General features: G+C 34.3%; 1 protein-coding gene across 1 annotated transcript in view; it reads left to right on the top strand.

Moving 5' to 3' along the window:
* Positions 1-23,829, top strand: part of LRP1B (LDL receptor related protein 1B) — a 1,636,277-nt gene that overhangs the window by 1,484,107 nt on the left and 128,341 nt on the right. Inside the window, exons 67-72 of the mRNA XM_026453105.1 lie at positions 591-707; positions 8,373-8,479; positions 13,565-13,694; positions 15,391-15,497; positions 15,833-15,965; positions 21,925-22,047. Coding sequence (XP_026308890.1) covers positions 591-707; positions 8,373-8,479; positions 13,565-13,694; positions 15,391-15,497; positions 15,833-15,965; positions 21,925-22,047 — 717 coding nt within the window. The remainder of the gene's footprint in view (positions 1-590; positions 708-8,372; positions 8,480-13,564; positions 13,695-15,390; positions 15,498-15,832; positions 15,966-21,924; positions 22,048-23,829) is intronic.

Raw genomic sequence — 23,829 nt, 5'->3', positions numbered from 1 at the left:
TTAAAGGTTCATGTGAGATGGCCCATAATTAATGTTCAAACTCTATACACATGTGAAGCATTATGATAACCAATGAGTTTGTGAGTGGGCAGTGGCCAGGATTTAGAAAGAGTAGCTAATCACAGATTGGTTATGAATAAGAGCTCCTTAGGGAGAAACACAAGATGACAACCGTAGAATTTTACTAATAACCATATATTTTGTTGCTTTATAGCAGAAATACAGGGTGGAGAAGAGAGGATGTGTCCTAAACAAAAGGACAACCGCCCAAAGTGCTGGGATTACAGGCCTGAGCCACCATGCCTGGCCAATTTTAATTTTTAAAAAACTGATTTGTGTTGACTTTGCTTGGATGGTCCGATCGGTTTCTTCCTAATTAGCTCACAGTGAAAGCATAAACAATAACAACATAAAACAAGACCAAAAAATAGATTTTCCTCAGCACTTGCCTTCAATTTTTCCTAAGGATGCTCCTTAGTAACTGAATTAAGGAAACATTATATGCCATGGACTTGTCATGGCAGTCAGGACATTGTGAGGGATGTCTTCATGGAAATCTACAATGCAAACTCTGGTTCTTTCCATTACAGATAAAAAGACTTGTGGACCTCATGAATTCCAGTGTAAAAACAACAACTGTATTCCAGATCACTGGCGGTGTGATAGCCAAAATGACTGCAGTGATAACTCAGATGAAGAAAACTGTAGTAAGTAACTCTTCCTAATAATGTTGTGAGCTTGACAGCCCATTCCATAAGCAGGATGGCAATTTTTAGTTCTGTTAAGGTATAACTTTGAACCTATCTGTCTTATGGCTCACATTTTTATACATATATTCACATTTGGATGAGAATATTCAGACTACATTGACCTGAATCTCAAATGGTAGAATTATCAAAATGCTTATCCTGAGAGTTATTTTGTTACAGTTTTCACAATTGGTAGGAAAGTATCATGAGGTTTAATGCAAACCCTTAGTATGCAATGAAGGAAACCGTTGATGCAAGTTCACACAATGAGCTGAATGATGTGGAGTCACTGTAAAACATCTCATTCTTTAACAAATGGTAGTTGTTTCATTTCAGTCTCAAATCCTTTTACACTACAGATTCACCCATGAGCATATTTCAGTGAAATATCACTTATTCTCTCTAGAGTAGCCAACACCTTATATATTCAGGATGCATTTCTCTGAAAATAGAATAACACTATTGTTACCATCTGTCTTCTCCATTTTTATATAATACATTTAAAAATAATAATTATCCCAAAATTTTACTTTCTGAAGAGTATGGCAGTTATATAAAATTGTGACAGTATCTCCAGATTGTAGCATTTATTTCAGAATATATATATATACTGAGGCATATATGTATGTATTTTTTGAGACAGGGTCTCACTCTGTTGCTCAGGCTGGAGAGCAGTGGCATGATCACAACTCACTGTAGCATTGATCCCCCAGGATCAGGTGTTTCTCCCACCTCAGCCTTCCAGCTGCGACTATGGAAGCATGCCACCACACCTGGCTAGTTTTCTTTTCTTTATAATTTGTAGAGACGGGATCTTGCCATGTTGCCCAGGCTGATTGCTAACTCTTGGGCCCACGCGATAAACCCCGGCCTCCCAATGTGTGCGGATTAAAGGCGTGAGCTGGCCACACTCGGCCTGAATATATTTCTTATTGGCACTTTTATGCACTGTCATTTAAACAAGGAAAGCTACACAAGCATGTTTAAAATAACATAATAATCAAATTCCATTTATTAAATATTTATATCTGGTACTTCCAAGAAGACTTAATGCAGATTAATAATGATAGTGTCTATTCTTGCAGACATCTCATGGACTAAGAGCATTCATTTCCCCAGGGGCAGAGGACTAAATCTACATAGGACTACGTTATATGAAAGCATGTAATTAGTAGAGTGAAAGCCTTAATAAACCACTCAGATATTTGGCTTGCAAAGTATCAACTAATGTTTTGGATAACTTTCACAACTTAATCTGACCTGTCTTTGGGAATGAAGTATATTAAGCATGAAATCTCTGGATTATTGTGATTATAGAATATCCTGAATATAGAAACTTTTATAACTCCCTCTTTACATACATATCTTCTAACAAGTCATAGTCTTTAGAAAGATAAAGAGCACTGCAGAGAGTCAATAGAGTTTTAGATTTCTCTAAACACCAGTTTTTAAAAACTATATATGGAAGTTCTCTGATCCACTTAATGATTAAAGTAAAATTCTGATGGAGTGGAACTGGTAGGGATAGAAGCATAAATACAAAAAAAATCCCCCCACAATTATGCATATACTTTCTGCTTATTTATGAACCAGAACTTAAGTGTACAAATGTCTACTTAAATTTTTTTCTTGACATATTTGGTGTTAATCATCAATAAGGTAACTGAGAGCAAATGCCTCATAATGGAAGGATGTTGAAAGCAGAAGAGGGTGGATGAGAGGCCAACTCTGAAGATATGTCTTGGAGAACTTTTATTCAGGGGTAGTTGAATCTATGTGAGAAGTTAGCCTACTTTTATAATAAGAAAAACAGGAGAAGAAGGAAGGGCTCACCTGCTTCTGAGTCTGCTGGGTTTTTCTAAGTGGCTGAATATCATTGTACTGACATCTAAAAGTCAGCCTTTGGCACAAGAAAGCAAGGAGAAAGAACATTGATTCTTACTGTCACTTGTCACTGTGGAAACTCAGTGATAAATCACTGTAGCCACAGTGTCCTTAAGAAAAAGCAAGGGAAGTGGATGCAGTATCAAGCATTTCAGTATAAAATACCCAATTATGTGTGGTTCTCTTTTAGTGTCTGTTCACTCTGAACTTGTTGACTAAGACAAGTCATATTGATGAAGTTGCAGAGGAGAGATGACAGTGAACAAGAATGAAGTATTTTACAGTTGTAATATGGAAGAGTAGTAGGCATATACGGGACAAGTATAAGAGTATGTTCACATTTTACACATGTAAGAGGAGTGTCAGAGTATGTTAGGACAAATATCAAAGTATATTCACATGTTTTGAACATGTAAGAGTATGTAAGAGGTTGGATCCAGGGGTCAAGATAATTGAATAGGGCTTCAAGATGCTATTTTGAATAGGCCAGAAGAAATGGGAAGCTTTTGACATTGACAATGTCAGTAATTCTACATAGGCAGAAATTTAGTCAATAAAGAACAAGAAAATAATTCAATTGTATATTTGGGGATCACCAAAATATTAGTCACATTGAAACAAGCCTTAGAAGAAAATACTATTGCTGTACTAAAATCTATCAAGATATTTGCAATTGTTATCTATTAAAATAATTGTAAACACAGACACACACACACACACACACACACACACATGCACATCACTGTCCTAATATATTAAGTCTGTGGTATATGTTGTCCTATTTTCTAAATAGTATCGATCAATGTTATGCACTTTGATTCACGTTTGGCAGTTATTGTTAGCTATTATTAAGTAGTGAAACAGATCACAGACATATAAATCAGCCTAGATCATCATGTATTGCTTAACAGTGGGGATGCATTTTGAGAAATTTGTCGCTAGGCAATTTTGTCATTGTGTGAACAGCATCAAGTGTACTTACACAAACATAGATAGTACAGACTACGACACACCTAAACCATATGGTTCAGCTAATTGCTCATAGGCTACAAACCTATACAGCATGTTACTGTACTGAATACTATAGGGAATTGTAACACCATGGTATGTATTTGCCTATCTAAACATTAAAAAATTTTAATTTATGACACCACCACTGTATGTTGTTGGAAACGTTATTATGTAACACATAACTGTAGCTGAAAAATAACAGCAACATAATTTAGAGTCACTTTTGGTCTTCTTTGTTTATGAATCTGATTTAATGCATTTACTTTTTAAATTGTGTTGGAGATAGTCCACTGATAGAGATGGGAAGAGTTCAAATAGTAGTGGGGCAATTAACTGCCAACTACATTTTAAACTTAATATGCTTTCTATATTTTTATATTTACATAGGATAATTAGTTCATTGTCATTTTATCGTCCTCTGCTTATCATTTCCCTCATTAAGTGTTCAGCAGGGACACTGCTTGAACAATTTTTTCTGCTCTTCAAAACAAGAAAATCTCATTGTCATTGGAGTTCTTTTGTAATCTGGGTCAGAGGTTTGGAAATAATTGAGAAATCTCAACATCTATACTATCTTTAGCAACAAAAAATAAAATACATCATATATGCTATCTACGTTACTGATTTACAAAATAAATAACCTTATAACCTTACATGATTAAGAAGTAACTAAAAATCCAATCGATTTTAAAATAACAAGTAATTTAAAATTTAGGCTTACATAGACAAGCTGCTTCTGCCTTATTTGAATTTCTAGTGCTTTCACACTGAATTTCTATCAGAAGATTATTTGTATAGAGTGTGAGTTATACTAATTGTATTCTAAAAATTCTTGTCAAATGCTAACATTGACATTCATATAACTTTTGAACTTACCACCAAGAGTTTTTAAGATAGTAGAGAAACTGAAGTCCAAGTCTTTCTGCTCTACCATTACTCTATGGTGTTGAAAGCCACTTTTATTTCCAGAACATGATTTTCTTCAGTTTTGTGTAAAATGACTTCCAAAGCTCTTTTCAATTCTGTGGCTGTATGTTTTTGCCTCTATCGGTAATCAGTATTGAAGTAAATAATCAGTCTACATGATGCCCGTGTATTTTGTTCTATTTTCTTTTCTTTTTTTTTTTTTTTTTTTGAGAGGGAGTCTCACTTTGTTGCCCAGTGTGGAGTGTAGTGGTGCTGGTGCAATCTTGACTCACTGCAACCTCCATCCCCTGGGTTCCAGTGATTCTCCTGCCTCAGCTCCCCAAGTAGCTGGAATTACAGGTGTGCATGGTGGTGCCCAGCTAATTTTTATATTCTTAGTGGAGAGGGGGTTTCACCATGTTGGCCAGGCTGATCTCAAACTCCTGACCTCAGGTTATCTGCCCACCTCAGCCTCCCAAAATGTTGGGATTACAGGTGTGAGCCACCGCACTTGGCTCTTTATATTTTATTCTTATTGAAGAATCCCAATTAGCCTTCTGAAACATGGAAAGCATACCCTGCAAAAGCTTCTTGGTTGCCAATCTGGCTTGTTTAGATGAGGTTTATGGAAAACCTGGCTAATTGTTCACATGTGGAGTTCCGCATCTACTCTTGGTCCAGGAATATAGGTAATATCAGAGAAAAATTAGCATGAAAATAGCATTTTAGAAATACAGGGGAAAATGTCACACCCAATTTTATTTTTCAGATGGGTTAGCTTTTACTACAGTCATTTTGTTGTTGTTGTTCTTCTCTTTCACAAGAAAAATAGTATCATGATAAAGTCTGAAAATTGGTCTTTTACTTTATCCAAAAATATCAAAGGTAAGATAAGCAATAAGGAAAAATTCCTTAGGACTTTCCGTGATAACTAAATTACATTTCCCTCAAGAGATTTTCTTTTTGAGCTATCTAGTGGCAAAAAATTCTGAGGTATATGATTGATGGTTAGAAATAGGCTCGGTACCCTATTCCTTGATGGTATTTGTGTATGTATAAATAATTCATGATTATTATTCAGAAGTAGATTTGCTGGCATTTTAAAAAACATGATAGAAACACGTAGAATTTCCACTTTCCCTGGAAAAGCTTTTCCCAGCAAATCTCTCAGCCTCTCTACTGCCATTTTGAAGCAGAATAATTAATAATGTGAGGACAAAGTCTCTAGAAAATGAGCATTCTGTGGAACTCTTGGGTAAATGCTTTCAACTACTGGCTTGATAACTTTTTTTAACCTACATCAACAACTTTCAACCCTTTGTATAGCAAAGTGTGTCAAGGCCTGCAAAGCCTTTGCTGTTTAGCATATGATGAGCACACTTACTTTTAAATAGGATAAAGGCAAATTAGAACATTAGAGGAAGAATTAGTCCCATTCTACAACTCCCAATTCTATGAAATTAGATGTTTCTTCTGCTGTTTTTAAACATGTAAGTACGATATATTTTAAATTTACTCTTTCTTTATTCTTTCCATTAAAACAATTTTGGCTGTTATTTTCCGTTGTTAAATAAATTGAACATATTTCACTATAATTTATTTCCTCTGAGAATAAAACTGCATGTGTCTGCAACCAGGAGGGCAAAATGGCTTCAGAATGGAATGATGATAAGAGCAAATGAGTTTTCTCTTATTATTATTAATAAAATAGATATTGCTAGCCATGTACCTTAGATAAGTCACTTGACTTCCCAGGGCTTCAATGTTAATCTCTGTAATATGTGGACACTTATTTTTTCCTCAGTTGTATGGGAAGCAATGATATAGCCTATTAGGAAAAGTACAGGCCCTGGTATCAGGTTGTCTTGATTCAAGTACAATTAATAGCTCTTCTGCACGCTCGGTGATTTGAAGTACGTTACTTATTATCTCTGTGCCTCAATTTACGCATCTAAAACGGGGTGCAAGTATAGCACATTCCATAGAGAGTTGTTATAAAAATTCATTGGCGAGTTAATTCAAGTACATTTCATTAACTTTACCTAGTACCTAACAAGAAATAAGCAATTGGTAGAGGATAATTATTATTATTGTTATAATAAATAATATTAGTATTAATAGTTATTTTTAAGATGAAAGCATAATCTATGTGAATACCTTTTAAAAACAAAAAGGGAAATTTCTTTTGTCACATCTACTAAACAAAGGAATGTAGGGACACGAGAAGATTATCCATTTAAGGGCATTTTCCCATTCTATCAAATGGCACCTTGTCTTATACCTTGAAGGTTTTGTTTTAAACTAAACTAAGTAGCAGAGTAGAATGAAATGCTTGCTGTCACACACTGCTTTTTCTATAGTTCTTCCAGTCCAACATTCTGAAAGGGTTTCTTTTTTTTTGAGGCAGAGTCTTGCTTTGTTGTCCAGGCTGGAGTGCAGTGGCACAATCTTAGCTCACTGCAGCCTGTTTCTCCCAGATTCAAGCAATTGTCCCACCTCTGCCTCCCAAGTAGCTGGGATTACAGGTGCCTACCACCAAGTCAGGCTAATTTTTGTATCTTTAGTAGAGTCGGGTTTTGCCATATTGGCCAGACTCGTCTTGAACTCCTGACCTCAACTGATCTGCCTGCCTCGGCCTCCCAAGTGCTGGGATTACAGGTGTGAGCCACCGTGCCTGCCCCTGAAAAGGTTTCTTTATGTAGAAATGTAGGAGCCCCCATGATACCAAACCATCAAGATGTTACTCTCTATGTAGAAACCAAGAGATTGTGTAGAGCAAAATCCAAATACAGACTGATTCACTCACAATCTTTGTGCAGAAAATCAGGCATCATATGGATATTCCTTAAACTTAATGTCTCTTAGTTATTGCTTCTTGACCCAGTAAGAATATTATTATGTGTGATAGAGCTGCAAATACAAGGAATGAATAGAGAAAACAAGAAGAAGTCTTTCATCATGTAAGATATCTGTCCTGTTTAGAGAACAAAAGTGAAACAAGAGATGATATCCAGCAGTCATATTGGTTACTTGTACGAATTAATTTCTAAAATCCTACTTCATTTTCCAGATGAAACATATTCCAATAGGAATTAAACCAAGTACTAAGTCGTTACTATTTGGCTTATGCCTTATGTGAAATATGGGACAGCATAATTAAATCAATAACTGCTAAATTATCTAAATTGACAGGCAAGAGATATAGGGCACAATAAACAATGGCATAAACAAGTGCAATTTTTTAAGAAGAATCTTACAAACTAGGTTTGTGTAATGTTATCCTTATATACTCTTCTTGTTCCAGGAACTCCAAATTTTCTGGGGACAAAATTGAATAATTAGAATATTTTTAGAATACATAATAAAAAGTCAAATACAAAGGCTAGACTAACTGCCCAGTTAATAATAAACAGCCCCATTGGTACAGAGAGTCACAAAATGTCATACTTAAAGTAAATACATAAAATGACATAGAACTTCAACAAGTAAAAAGGATCATTGTTATAGTATGGCAATAGGTACATTTTCAGGCTTTTAATTTTACTTTGCTGATTTATTTTTATTAAACAGTAGAACATTTGTCTTTGTTCCAACTTGTTTTGGTCATGCCATTTTGTACTCATGATTTTAAAAATAAATTTGAAAAATTATTATATTACGTACCATAGATACTTCATGAGACTTTTCCTAAACAATATATTGGTTCTGTTTGACTAACCTCTTTTTTATTTCTTTAATGCTACCTCATGTCATATGTCATATAAATTTTACAATGCCCTTGCGTATAACAGAATAACCCTGTGCTGTTTTTTTTGTCCCCAGAGCCACAGACATGTACATTGAAAGATTTCCTCTGTGCCAATGGGGACTGTGTTTCTTCAAGGTTTTGGTGTGATGGAGATTTTGACTGTGCAGATGGCTCTGATGAGGTAGGCATTTTTGTAAAATCAAAAAGAAAGCAGCTCTTTAGAACCACATTTGTAATTATTATTATTCAGTCCAAGGACAGCTCAGAAATACATTTTACTCCTGACACACTGAGATAAGTATTATATCCATGTGCTGGGCTGAACATCCCCAGCACAGGGAATAGCTCTTGTGCTGCTATTGACAGCTAATTTTATAGTCTGTTTTACCTCAACTGGTGAATAGCTGGGTTGGGAATAGGATATTTGGAAACCCTATTCCCTATAGCTGATGCCCCTGCCATCTGTGAATTAGTTCATAAATTTGCTGCAGTATTTATAGTCAGGACTAATATTTTTATGCATTTTAAACAGTTTCTTCTCCCCAGTCTCTTTCTTCAATAGTTATAGTCTTACAGACATCGATGTGGGTCATCAATTTTCATGAAACCACAGGTTGAGCTTTGCTTCCGTGATGAATCACAATCCATTTATAATAAGGCCTATGTACACACAGCTTTAAGTGAAAAAGTTTACAAATTCTCTGGAAAATTCTAGGAACTTAGTCTGTGCTAACATTTATAATACTTCATACAATTTGTTATTTATGAATTTATGTCCTTATGTTTCAGATATTAATTACTCCATGATGCTTTAAAAATAATAAACAACTCATGATTGTATATATTTTTCTCAGTCAGATCTAAAAGGAACCCAGCTCTGATATCCCAGTATCAGTGATTTCACATAGATAATATCAGAAACACAAGGTTTGCACAATCAAGTCTACTAAGAAGTGAAGGAAAAAGAGCTCTGGCCGGGTGTGGTGGCTTACGCCTGTAATCCCAGCACTTTGGGAGGCTGAGGCGGGCGGATCATGAAATCAGGAGGTCGAGACCATCCTGGCCAACATGGTGAAACCCCATCTCTACTAAAATACAAAAAAATTAGCTGGGCATGACGGTGCATGACTGTAGTCCCAGCTAATTGGGAGACTGAGGGAGGGGAATCACTTGAACCTGGGAGGCAGAGAGTGCAGTGACCTGAGATCGTTCCACTGCACGCCAGCATGGCGACAGAGCGAGACTCCACCTCAAAAATATATATATATGTATATGTGTGTGTGTGTATATATATGTGTGTGTGTGTATATATATATGTGTATATATAGATATATATAGATATATATATTCCACAGCGTACACCATGTATCCTGTATTGCAATGATTCCCTAAAGCTCTGCTGCTGTGGTTGAGAAGCATATGTACTCACCCTCTCATTAATGCCCTCCCACTGACCATAGACTTGGCCAGAGGATTTTTGCTGCAGCTCTGGAGGTTTCTGTGTTTCAGTTCCCAATTCCCTAGGTATCCACTGATTTCTTGCCTCTGTGGGAGACACTACAGGTCTCTGCTATTAACAGAATTTATGCAAACTAGGTTCCTTCCCACCCTGAGGCATTCCCTGTAGGACTGTACAATTCTCCCTTCTCTCACCTTTTTGAAAAGTCACAATAACCACATTCAACCGCCTATATTTTGAAAACAAACACGTGTAATTTCTCACCTGAGGGCTAGCAAAACCTAAGTCTCAAGGATGAGAAGGTCACTCAAGAGAAAAAGTTGAAAAATACAGGGCTTCTAGTCATGGAGCTCTTCACAAAATAAAAGTCAAATCATTTTTTTTTTTTTTTAACACAAAGGAGAGTTACATTTTTTACATTTACCAGCCACGTATTTACCTAACATTCATACATTTGAAAATTACATTAAACTTTTCTAAGAAAAACACATTTTAATTAAACTCATCCGTGAAAATATGTTGTCTTTGGTTTTATTTAATATGTCGAACCAATCTGGGTAATATGTAAAACATCAAGAGGTGGAGATATATTGCTTAAGGCTTATATATTTATCTTGAATCGTATTCACAAGAGGCGCAAAGTGTATATTCAGAATCGAATACTACTTCTTTAAAATCTTATTCATGTAAAAGTAGATATCCTTATTACCATGTCTCTCATCCCATAAGTTGGTGAACACAGTGATTTGATGGTTAAATATATCTCCATATATCCAGACATTTTCATGATAAGGCTCAGAAGAAATGAAATTAATTGTAGTAAAGTCATTTTTCTCTATAGACGTTTAGTGCAGTCTGTATGTAATGAAGTAGCTAACACTATTGGTAGTTGATTTCTATCTTTTTTTTTTTACAGTCTAGACAAAAAGACTGAACAAATGGCTAGAAAGCAGAATTACATACAGAATACTCTCACATTAAGAACAAAAATTGAGAGAATTGTGAAGATAAGTTTCTGTATGAATGGAACTGATAATATGATTAGCTTGTTAATAACAAAAAAAATAAGAAGTTTAAAAACTTGGTTCAATCTAATTGTATAGCAAGTATTTAACTCTGTGGTACACACAGAGAATGATTATTTAAAGTGATTTTAAATTATAATATTTTTCCTCTACGTTTAGCGTAACATGTTGTAAGAACAAAAAAGCAAATCTTAAACTGCATTCATAGACTTACTGTTAATAATAATATTGGTTCTGCTAATTTGAAACATGTAGGGTGGTTCAAATGCTTATTTATGTCAATGTCATTAGAACTCAAAATTTAAAAGTAAAAGAAAGGAGATATAAATGTAGAAACAAAAAGTTAAGTAAAAATCCTCTCTTATTAAATCCAGAAGTATCTTTATAAGATTTTGATTAATCTTTCTCTTTCTAAAAATATATGATTTCTACTTCTACCAGTGAAAAGTCCTAGAACCGATTATAAACCAATGGTAACGACTATCCTGAAATTCACCAAGTGGTCTCTAAATACCATTTTCCAATTAAAGGAAAGAAGACTCCTTTGAGATATGCCTAATTTTGGGTCTGAGAAAATAAATTGACAGGATGAGCTGCTAACATCTGAGATTATTAAGACAGTGTACAAAGTGCACAAGAACAAACTTAAAGGAACTTCCACTGACAAAAGGGACAATTTGAGCATTAGAAAGAAAAATGACTGGAAAGGATTAAAACCCACACATACACACACATACACAAACACAATGTATAAAAATCAGTGAGTTCACAACAATATGTTAAAAAGCAAAAGCTCATTAGTCACTTTTGAGGTTGCAAAGGTAACAACATTCTTAGGATGCAATTAGTCAAATTCAGAATGTGAACTATTCTATAGTATAACTGACTTGTTTTCTTCAAGTAGTAAATGGCATTTTAAAAAACTGAAGAATGAGAAATAGTTATACATTAAAGAAACTTTAATTCAAGGTATAGAACTCTTTTGAGTCCTTACGTTACCAAACAGTATTTTATATAGCTAAGTGACACACCCGTGCTATTGGTCATTGAGCTGTTTTACTTAAATGAGCCCACTTGCACAGATAATCATTCATTGCTTCTAAAAATGTTTACTGGATAGTTATTATAATCATGTGACAGTATTAGATACTTGGTTCACAGACAGGCATGATCTTTATCCCAGTAGAGCTGGGATAAAGTTATATGAGATGTTAATTTATATTTGTTTTCTACATTTGCTACTTTATTAATTTATTAATTCACTCAGCGGTTTGTATTGAATGTTTACTACGTCCCAGGCACTAACAGTATGGAGAATACAGTGGTGAATAAAACACATGACATCTCTTTCTTATGACATTCTCTAATGTCTTTCACATCATTTGCTATTATGTAGCTTACTCCAGATATCCCACATTTCCGATTATCCTTACACATAAAAAGCCTTTTCTTAAGTAGTTCCATTTCTACTTAAACTGTCATCACAAAGAGAAAATTTCAGAAATTTAGAAAGTGAACTCTCCTTCCTTATATGGGGATGAAACTGGGAAGAAGCAGCAAGTAGTAGTTCAACGTGCTTTACTTGCTAGGAGTTCCACAAACCATGAGATTGTTACACTTTCTGTGGAAGGAGCAGACAAGTACATTTTGGCAAAAGTAGAAATTCCCTAACAACAGAAAACATCATGCCAGTGAGACACTTCATTAGAGTATTCCATTTCAACCAGTGTTCAGACCCAGGAAAGGTGATTTCTAGTGACTCCATTTCATTCATCTCATATGCAGATCCTCAAAGGTAAATTTGCCATCTAGTTTGACTTCCACAGAAAATCTGTATATGGACTAGCAGAAATGAAAATGTTGACAGTTCATTTCATAGTGCTTTAGGGAACAATGCCAGGAAAGAAGAGAAGGAGAATTACAAACAACCAAACTGTAAAAGGACTGGTACAAAGGAAAAGAGATGGAGAGAGGGGAAAGAAGGAACACCAGGGGAAGCTTTGCCAATGCAAAACAAATGTGTCTTAGGATTTTTGTTTGTTTTGCATTCTATATCCCTAGCCTTCTTCTCCCTATAGCCAATAAACTGGATGTAGTTGCTTAGAATTAATTTTTGAAAAAAAAAATTGTTTTTAAACAAGATGTAGCTACATTGCCTAGACTGGAGTGCAGTGGTATTCATGTGTGCCTATCACAGCACACAACAGCCTCAAAGTCCTGGACTCAAGCAATCCCTGCCTCAGCCTCTTGAGTGGCTGGGGCTGTTGTGCCAGCTAGAAGTAATTCTTTAACCCTTTTATTGTCTCACAATCTTCATTATCACCTACAATTATTAAAATTCCATTACCCCATAACTGTCTACTGAATAATGGTACTCTCAGAGTAACTTAATTAGCATGATGAAGCCATAAAATTTGTGTTCTTTTTTTTCCATTTTTTGTTTTATTATGACACACAGGGACAAATGAAAGTGGAAAATTGTTATTATTCTGTTATTTAGTCATGGGCTTAAAATATTAGCATCTGAGCCACTTTTATACAGTAGACATGGTTCCTACACTTCTGGGTTTCTATGCATAAGTTGTCTAGTCTTCTAGTTTGTAAACATTTTTCTAAAAATGCAATTTTAATTACATCTGTGCTGTTTTTGACAGAGAAATTGTGAAACAAGTTGTTCCAAGATCAGATCCAGGTTTTCTGTACATAAGTTTCCTTGTCTTTTAAGTGTGTAGACGTGTTTCTAAAATTTTAATTTTAATTACATCTCTGTTGTTTTTCATAGAGAAATTGTGAAATAAGTTGTTCCAAAGATCAGTTCCAATGTTCCAATGGTCAGTGTATACCAGCAAAATGGAAATGTGATGGCCATGAAGACTGTAAATATGGGGAAGATGAGAAAAGCTGTGAGCTAGGTAAAAGGATTGAAGTGATATTTCATTTAGTTAACATTTTACCTTGATAGAATTTAAATTTAAGCAGAATATGCAGAAAACAGTGGCGAATATGTCATATGTTTACAATGTTTAAGAAATGGTCTGCAAATCTGTGGATAAATTAATTAATGTGTTCTTCATATGTTTTGAAAGTGTTTTGGAAGATAAGATCATTACTTATGAATGGAATCCAATCATAACTTCCCCAAATTTGATTTTCTGGTATCTATATCATATTATACCATTTGGAATTGTTTCCCCAAGATAGCAAAGTAAGATCTGTTGAAATTATAAGTACAGTAAAAGACAGGTTTTTAGTTATGGAAATGATGATTATGAACTAGAATGTACCCATTTCACTGTGATGCTAGCTAAGAAGAAGCATATTGTATTGTTTGTATTTACATCTTGGGCCAAAATTTGAGTAAAGTTAGAAAGCAAAGCCAGAAAAAAAGATACACTATTCAATTTATGTGCTGGGTGGCTCCATAAATATACTCATTAAAACACTTCATTTTTAATTATATATTTTAATTACATTATCTTACAGAAAAATATTACTGGTGGAAAACTATACTATAATGTATATATGACCATAAAAACATTACCTTGAGAGACTAGGCCAGAGTCACAACTACAAGACTCATACATTACTATGATCCAGTACCATGTCCCTGGGCCATATTGTTAATTGATCACTTATTTCTTTCTTACTAAATACAGACATGTTATTAGACTCCTTATGTACACAGATCCCTAGACAAACACTGCCAATTAAAAGAAGTTAAAACTCAAGGAAAAAGCTTTTCAGTATCCTTGAGCTAAGGAATTCAGACCAGGAAGTCATTAAGTAAGTACAATAGACTACATAGTGGTCTAACATAAGGCCAGAAGCCCAGACGTTTGAATGCAAGCCTAGCCAACTCAAGCCCATAGACAGAAGCAGCTGTCATAATTTCTGTCAATTAATTAGACTGGGTAGTATTTACATCTTGTGACTAATACACTTACAAATATTACAAACTTGCCAATATTATACTTGTAAATAACATTTAGCTGCTTGTTATTCTTAATTTCTGCATCATAAAGGAACACTGCACATTCTGTTAACTCTGTTAATTGCACATGTATTCATATTTAAAATCCCCAAACAATGCAATTCTTAGAACCTATTCAAATACTTTATTTATGTCAATGCAACGAAATAGATATCATTGGGTCTATGAGACCATGCCAAGATTTCTACTTTGTGCTTTATGCAGTGAATGTAAAATTAACATACTCAAAGGTTACTAAATATTATTACAGCTTTGAAAGTAATTTGAGACTTCAATAATTTAAAATAGTAAAAATAAAAACTCGTGTAACACTTCAAAATCAAAGGGATGAAGGATATCAAGGTTTTTTTTTCTTTCTATGGACTATTGAGTAAAATTCTTACTGCACAGGCTATTACATCATGAAGTATATTTAATATAATGCAATAATGTTATAAATAATTATAAAATTATTTAAATAATTTAAATGAATCTGTAATACCAGTCTTTAAATATATTTATATAGTATAAGCTATTTTTATTACCATCTATAAATTCATATACTTATATGTTTGTTTTTATTTCTAAAACCTGTTATTTTTACTCTATCTCAATCTCAAATTTATAATTGTATCCAGCTTCTCCTACTTGCTCATCAAGTGAATATATATGTGCCAGTGGTGGATGTATTTCAGCATCTTTGAAATGTAATGGAGAATATGATTGTGCTGATGGTTCAGATGAGGTAAAATATATTGTTTAATTAAAGTATTTGAATTACATGAATTAGGTTTGGGCAAACAAATGTAATGAAAATAAAGGAAAGAATCTTGATTCTTAGCACAGTTTAACATGTTGGATATGTACATTGAATGCAATCATTTCAGCAAATACCTGAATCTTCATGCTGTCCATATACTAAAGCTCATTCTCATTTGTAGAAGTTATATTCATTAAGACAAAGTGAAAGACAGTGCATGGTATAATAAATCTCTAGTATTACAAGCTGCATGTTTATTTTGCCCATGATTATGTCATTATCATTAATGAAAACTGCAGTATCCATTTGTATTTGAACAGATGGACTGTGTGACTGAATGTAAGGAAGATCAGTTTCGGTGCAAAAATAAAGCCCACTGTATTCCAATTAGATGGCTGTGTGATGGAATTCATGACTGTGTGGATGGCAGTGATGAAGAGAACTGTGACAGAGGTAAGGTATTTGTGTATGTGCGTGCCTGTAAATGAGAGAATGAAAGTTAAGGTGCTGTGCAGAATATACAGTGTGTGCTAGAGGCAGAGGATAGAATCTTTAAATGATTCTCTTTCCTCTTCCAAGTTTCATTACATAGCAGCCTGGTCTAAATATGCAAAATCCAGATCATTGTCAGACAGAGCATAATCTCAATCTGGGCATGACAAACACGAGCACTGGGCAAGAGTTTACTTAGTGTCTACCATTTCAGACTAGTTGCCAGGTCAAGTATAGGGATATGTGGAGAATACAGAGAAAGTAGTCAATAAAACCATGACTACAAAAGTATATCCTGAATTTTCTGTACATTCTTTCCTTTCACATTGCTTGCCTTACTCTGAAAACATAAGAACAACAGATGGCATACTCAATTGCACACATTCATATGCTGTATGATATATAGGTTATAGGCCGTGCCCCAAATCCCTAAATTTCCTGATTGCCATATCATTGAGAAAATAACCTACATTTTTTTTTTGTCAGTCTAAAAGACAACTTTCCATTTTGTCATAGATTATTTCCCAGCTACGCGAAGATCATTTTCTGACAGATAACCACATTTTAGTTTCAAATCACCACATTAAACGTAGCAATGGTTACTACTTAGAGTTATTTCCGAAAGCAATTGTGTGCTGAAGATTAAAATGATCACAAATGAATCCATGTTTGCTATTTTCATTTTGTTAAATGCATGTTTTAAATACAAACTTTCTTGTGACCTGCTTACAAAGTCTCTCAATAGAGTTTACACTTCTTGGTGTTTGGAAGATCATTAATAGAGATGGTGCTACATATTGCCCCGTGATTCAAGGCACTTGAATGTGCACTCTAGGTTTACATACTTTAAATCGGTCTCACATGTTTACTTTTGTGAATATGTAGTCACCTAAGAAAAGCAGTATTTTACTTTCTTTAATATTATTTGAGATGTTTATGGATATCTCCATCCCAAACCTGATAAAGTGTTGTATTATGAAGAAAAAAAATAGTTTTTTTTGTTTGCTTTTTTTTTTTTTTTTTTTTTTTTTTACAGCTCCTTGCAGAGCAGGGCTAACTCATAGGCAGTGCACCCAAAGTAGGCCTTCAATTTCATTTTGAATTTGCTGTTTATAATAGCGAGCGGTAAAATGTTAAATGTCCATAACGGCTCTTGCTACCTTAGGCTAAGTTCTCACACTCACTTTCTGTAATTGGTCACTCTAGAGACAGCAAACGTTGTGGACAGTCTCGCAGCAATAACTCATGTGACTTTTCTGTTCAAAGGTTTGGGGATGACGATTAAGCTACTCCTTGTTTTCCATATTCTAGCGAATCACCTCTGTTGCTCAGCTTCAATCACTACCACCCACCTAGTTCATTCTCCCATTGCTTCTTGCTTGGACTGGCATAATGCCACCTAACTGGTCTCCCGTACATCCTATTTACTGTTACAAGGTTCATCTTATGTAAGTGTCCCTCCGATTATGTCAGTTTTTACTCAAGGTACCTGATTACATACAAACAATTCAATCTAGTAATCAGGGTTACAAGAAAATGACCCCATTTTAGCCTCCCAGGCTTACTTTCTACTGCGCCTCTTTATGTATTGTATCCTAGCCAAACTAGAAAATCTCAACTACCTTTCAGATCTGAAATTATTCTACTAGATATTTAATCTTAATGACTGAAAAAGAGTTGAGAGCTTTTAATTCAATCATTTACAAATGTTTCAAAGCCTCCTTCCCCTCCATTCATACCTCTAACTTGGTTTTCTTTGCTGCTGGGTAATTAAGCTCCAATGACACATTTTAGTGGTTAAATTATTTGATCCCATATGAATGTACCATAAGGCATTACCACTTTCAGATTTCTAGTATTTAATTTACTCCCAGGAAGTGGCGTAGGTATTAGGTAAAGGCATTTTAAGGCATTGAGGAAATGGGATGCCAGAATAAACATCTTTTCTGTTAAATCTCATTTCCATTCATTTCCAATCAGGATACACATGAGCTAATAGTAGCGGAGTGTTGGGAACTGGATTTTATGAGAGCTGAAGGATAAACATAACACATTTTCCCAGTGAATCAGTTTTACTAGTTTACTTTAAAAGACAAAAATTCAAAATACTCTGGAATTAAAAGCTGCATTCATACTTTTGAAGGTAAAATAGATGGCCTCAAGGAAGTGTGGTGCTTGTTCTGGCCTGAGCTTTCAAACTTTACACTTTGTATAATACTGGTGGAAAAGATTGGGGGGTTCTCTTTTGAGTAATTATCAGCTTAACAATGTGTAAGTTAGTCAAATAAATTATAAAGTATTATCATGTATTAAAGCTTCTCTCAACCCAATTAAGATGAGAACTCTAGGTGTTTATTTTCTGTGATGATGCACTTGACCAGATTTATATGAACTTGTCAAGGCCTCTGTTATAATTTAGATGTATTATTGTTAATTAACATATACTTTTCTGTTTTCCTAATATTTCCTGTTGAGCCGATTAAGAACATAACTAGGAAACTGGAATTTTAATTCAGCCAATCTCTTTAAATTATACCTTTTTTGTTGTTTATATGCACTTTATGCCATTTCAAAATAAGGAATTTTGAGTGAGTCTCAGGATGTCACAGTAGCCCCATGATGCATTTTTTTTAAATGCAAATTTTTTGGAGTACAACATCAAGTCTTTAGTAGGTTACCACAAAACCTTTGCCTTTCTCTTATAATATAATTTCATTTATAGTTCTCTTCTTTTAAATAAATCAGTGGCGTATCCAACACTCATGTGGAGAAAATTATAATGTTATCTAATGCAATACCTTAGGGAACTCATTTTTTAACAAGACTGATGTATATTGTGCAAACAGAATTTTCTAAAATAATCAGAGAATGTCAAAAGTTCACAAATTCTGTTTGAATGTAATCCATTGTAAAATGGAGCATGTGATGAGATTTAATCATTAGAATCTTTATGCTAAAAGTAAACTCTGCTTCATATTCTATGGATTTGATTTTGAGTTAAGGCAATAAACTCACTTCATACTGATATTCATATCTTTAATTTCTTCAGTACTAAGGACTGTACACTGCACATGCTATCTTTTTATTGTTTTCAGAGTGAGACAGTTGTTAAATAGTACTGAATTTTATTGCACAGGTTTTCATAATTGAGATTAATTGTAAAATTATAGCAGTATGGAGCTCAGCATTGCAGAAGTTTGGGAGAAAGGGCTATCCCAATGACAGATGTTGAACTGTCAGAGTCTCACATGGTGATATTCACCTTGGAGGATTCATCCAGCCCTTGCCTTTGTCTGTTTCTTAGTTTGATGGTTCTCAGAGATGGCAATGTAAGCTGTATCAGTTCTGCTAAGCACTTTTGCAGACAATTGTACTATTATTCAGATCAATATCACTATAAATTATTGGTCTAAGCTTTATCTTTTACTTAAGATACTAAGCAGTCTACCCTTGTTTTCCTAATCATGTTTCTGCCATTAATCATATCAGGTTTTTAAAAAGGCAACTATCTCAAATCTGTTACCAAGCCATCTCTCTTAGTAACTTCACTTTCTTCTTTACAGAAATAATAAAAATCATGAGCATTTTTCAACATCTGGCCACCAAACTAACAAATCTACCTGTAGCTGTCCTCAGGCTTTCCTCCTTCCTTCCTCCCCAAACAGAAGACTTGTTTCACTTCCAGTCTAAGCCCATTCCATTCATTTTGCTCTAGATCTCAAATCTCTCACACTCTCTGGATCCTCCAGAAACTCGTTACATTAATTACCCTTTTGCTCTCCTGTACCCTCAAATGTGTCTTGTCTACTGAATTATTATCAGAAGCATTTAAATGTGTTTAGGGATCTGTTCTTCCTCACACAAGCAAAGAGGCTCACTTTCTGGTCTCTTTCTTCCCTTTATGGCCAAACTTCTGGAAAGAGATGTTTACATTCACCTCCTTCTTCTCATTCAATAGCCAACGACAATCATTTCATTAAACTCACCACCATTTCACTAAACCTGCTCTAGAATTAGTTACATGGGCTATCCCTCTCATTAGAACACTTTTCCCGTGTATTGTCTCGCATCACTCTTTCCAGATATTTCTCTAACCATTTTGATTACTTTTTCTCAGTCTCTTTTGTGGACTCCTCTTTACTTACCCAATCTGTTTTTCTCTGTGTTCTCTTTTAAACTTCAGATCATAACTATATTCTGATCACTGCCAGATGCACGTTTACAGCTCAAAAACCTATCCTATATTTCAGACATATTTATCCACCAGCTTGCTCGACATCACCACATGGCTGTCTACCAGTACCTTAAATGAATTATGTCTTAAGTCTGCTCCTCTTGCTGTGTTCCTTTATTTAATGAACAATACCATCTACCAAATGGTCCAAACACACTAAAAAATGAGTACCGTGTTTGTGTGTTCACTCTCCTTTGCCACTCTCATCTATTTAGCCACCAGGTCCTGAGGAGTGTTCCTTCTGAAGAGTTCTCAGCTGTGGCTCCTCTAGATCTAGTTACCATCAGTTCTTCCTCAGATTGCCATGACCTCTCTTGAACTATGTCTTTTTCCTCCAGTGTTGTCTTTACTGTCACTCTCTTCATTTCTAAATTCTCAACACCAGAGCTAGAGTTTTCATTCTACAATCGAACTGATTCTATCACTTCTTACATTAAGCCTTTTGCTACTGAATGTGAGTTATCAGAGATTTGTGTAACAAGTCAGAACTCAGAGCAAGAAGAATTATTTGATCTTCATAAGTTCAGGCACATTATTCCTTCCAAAGTACATCTGCAAGAGGAACAATGGCTCTTTCTGGGTATTTTCTAGGCTTTTAAGGATGACTACTGTCACTGCTCTGCCCCATATTTTGGTGAATGTATGTGTGTTTAAATATGTTAATACCTTCAGTAAGTCAAATATAGACAACCCATGAATCAAAGCTCTTACCTATGTATTAGGATTAACTAGGTAGTACAACCCTTTGGAAGCAATCTAATTTATCTTAATTCTGTACTCTGATATTTGTATTGTTTCCCCAGGTACTTCTTGCACCTATGACCCTATACATTAACTGTACCTCTTTTATAACATATAAAAACGTTGAGTCCCAGAGATATTAATAGAGTTATCCAAAGCAAGACTAGAACCCAGAGTTCCTAACTCTCAAGTCCTAAAACTCCACTGTATATTGCTACACCTCTAGACATATAACCCAAATTTGTTCGTTACTTAAGTCCTTTGCATGTGGTAGATGTACTTAAGAATTGTGTATTAGAATATTTTTGTATTCCTGATGTTTTTATTTATTTGTTAAAAGAGAAAAAATGCAAACATTTTAAAAATCCAAAAAATAATGCTTTACTGCACAACATTTATTAAAAAAAAAAAAAACCCTGAAATATTGTATGATATGGCCAAATTCTTATTGCTGTTAGAAAATTATTTCTTTGTGATTTCAATAAAAAATTTACTGGTTATTCTAAGTTTTTAGTGATCTAGTTTATCAGTATTTCAGATACAGCTAAATTGTCTAATAATTCTAAAAATGTCTTTTTTTTCAAGAAAAATACAAATTTTAATAATTACAATTAAAACTAAAAAATATAAATTTCTGTGTATTCGGCAACATAAAAATTATGTGAAACAGAGAATAACTTAGATTCTTAAAAACTGTCTTCTAACATCTTATCAGTATTTTCTAAAAAAAGACATATATGAAAGTAATATTAGAATGTTTTGAAATGTAAACAGTTCAATTTTATTAAAAAAATTGAACATTACCTGTTTCTGGTATTATGCTTGAAATAAATAAATGGAAGCAATCAACTAGATACTGTTTGCTAAGATTCAGAGGAATATGTGTCCTGCTGACTGGCATTGATTGTCCTGAATCTCTTTGTTTCTTTTTGTTTTAAAATAAAGGAGGAAATATATGCAAAGCTGATGAGTTCCTTTGTAATAATTCTCTCTGCAAATTACATTTCTGGGTGTGTGATGGAGAGGACGACTGTGGAGACAACTCTGATGAAGCCCCTGATATGTGTGGTATGGCATTTCACATGGCTCTAGATTATACTTTTATCTTCTGATCTCATGCACCAGCATGAATCAATGAAATGTTGAGGTGAACTACAAATTATACATCCTGGGGTTAGGTAGATAAAGTGTAACCACAGATACAGCTTTCGTTCGGGTAATAAAGGGATAATCCTGTTCAGAAGTTATGACTTTATAGAGACTCATTCTAAATCTGAACTTGCACAAGTCAACACTATTCAGAAGAGAGATTATGGTCTCTTTGGGTGGATTTAGAGTAATTGACATTTTAATTGAATAAGATTCATATAATAATTTTGGCTTCACATCAAATTGGAGTTTTCGGTTAATTTTGGAGGGGTACAGATGAGCAAATTAAAAATACATGAATAATAAAATCTCATAGTTTCACAAGCCACCCACTAATGAAATATCTGTCTATCAATCATCTGTCTATTAATCATCTATCTGTATATCTATCTATCTACATATCTATCTGTCTATTTCATTACAAGTCTTAAGCACAGAACTGGAATTAGGAGTTATTTAACATTTAAACCTAAAAAATCTTAACAAAAGTTATTGTTTCTCCAAATTCAAGTTACTCTTGACTGACATTTGTCCCGTGTATGCTTATGAGACCAACAAATATAAAAGTCTAATTTTAGATCAACAGCATAAAGGATCTCTTCTATTTTAACGAACTTTTTTGGTCTCCGTTCTCATACCTTTTATCTAATCTCTGCAAGACATTTAATTTCACCTATACTTTAAAGGAAAATGCTGCCATGTCAGATATAACTCAGCGGCACACCAGGTAAATTAAAGAAAGAAAATACAACATGAGTGTATGTACTTACAGTTTTTGTTCTATTTGTTGCATCAAGTTAAGGCAGTATTTAGATATAGATGGTGACTTTTCACTACTGATGTTACAGTCGGGGAAGATACAAAAATGCAGGCAGCTTTGTTTTGTTAAGTATTTAAAAGTCGAAAAAAATAAAAAAAAACAGGCTTTGGAGAGTTTTTTCTATAGATAAAACTCATTACGATGAGTAATGCAACTAAGTTTCAGCTTCAGTTTTCTTTACATAATCTTAGAAATAAACTCTGGGTAATCACCAGGGATTATATTGTTTCTGAATCATAATATATTAAACAATATGAGAGCTCATCTACCAGCATCAATCCAGAACCTATTATTTTTTTTCAATTACGTGACTTTTTTTTCTATTCTCTATCCCATTTGACCACCAAACCAGTGAGTGGAATAGAAAATTTTCGATAATCGATGTATGGCTGCAGAATCGTACTCTCCTAGAGCCACTTCCAGGGCCATGAATTGATTCTCAGGAGCATTCCACACAGCACAGATGGGAAACCTTGTAAAATCCAGATTGACTGTCTGAACATTTTTGCGTTTCTCTCAGTGAGCAATATCAACATTGAGTCAAGCTATTATGTGCCAGAAATTGTGCTAATTAGGACAAAAAATGGTTCTTTTTGATAAGGAGATCTTATTCTGCTTGTACAAATAAAAATAATTTTGATACTCTGTATTTCCAGCAATGATAGAATTAATTAAAAGTATGGAAAAGGCAGAGAGAGATTCAATGAACTCTACCTAAAGAATAATACAGAAAGCTACAGTGTTGAAGGAGGTAGACTAAAAGACATCTTAAGCAATGTGAATGGCATGAGAAAAGGTATCATTCACTCATTCAATAGACATTTGTTCAGCAAGAGACTATGATTAATTTGGTGATATAATGATGAAAGAAGTGAACATGA

The sequence above is a fragment of the Piliocolobus tephrosceles genome, chromosome 11, assembly GCF_002776525.5.
Source record: "Piliocolobus tephrosceles isolate RC106 chromosome 11, ASM277652v3, whole genome shotgun sequence".
NCBI classification, from domain to species: Eukaryota; Metazoa; Chordata; class Mammalia; order Primates; family Cercopithecidae; genus Piliocolobus; species Piliocolobus tephrosceles.
Note: the sequence above shows the minus strand (reverse complement) of the source record. Positions and strands in the feature narration are given on the sequence as shown.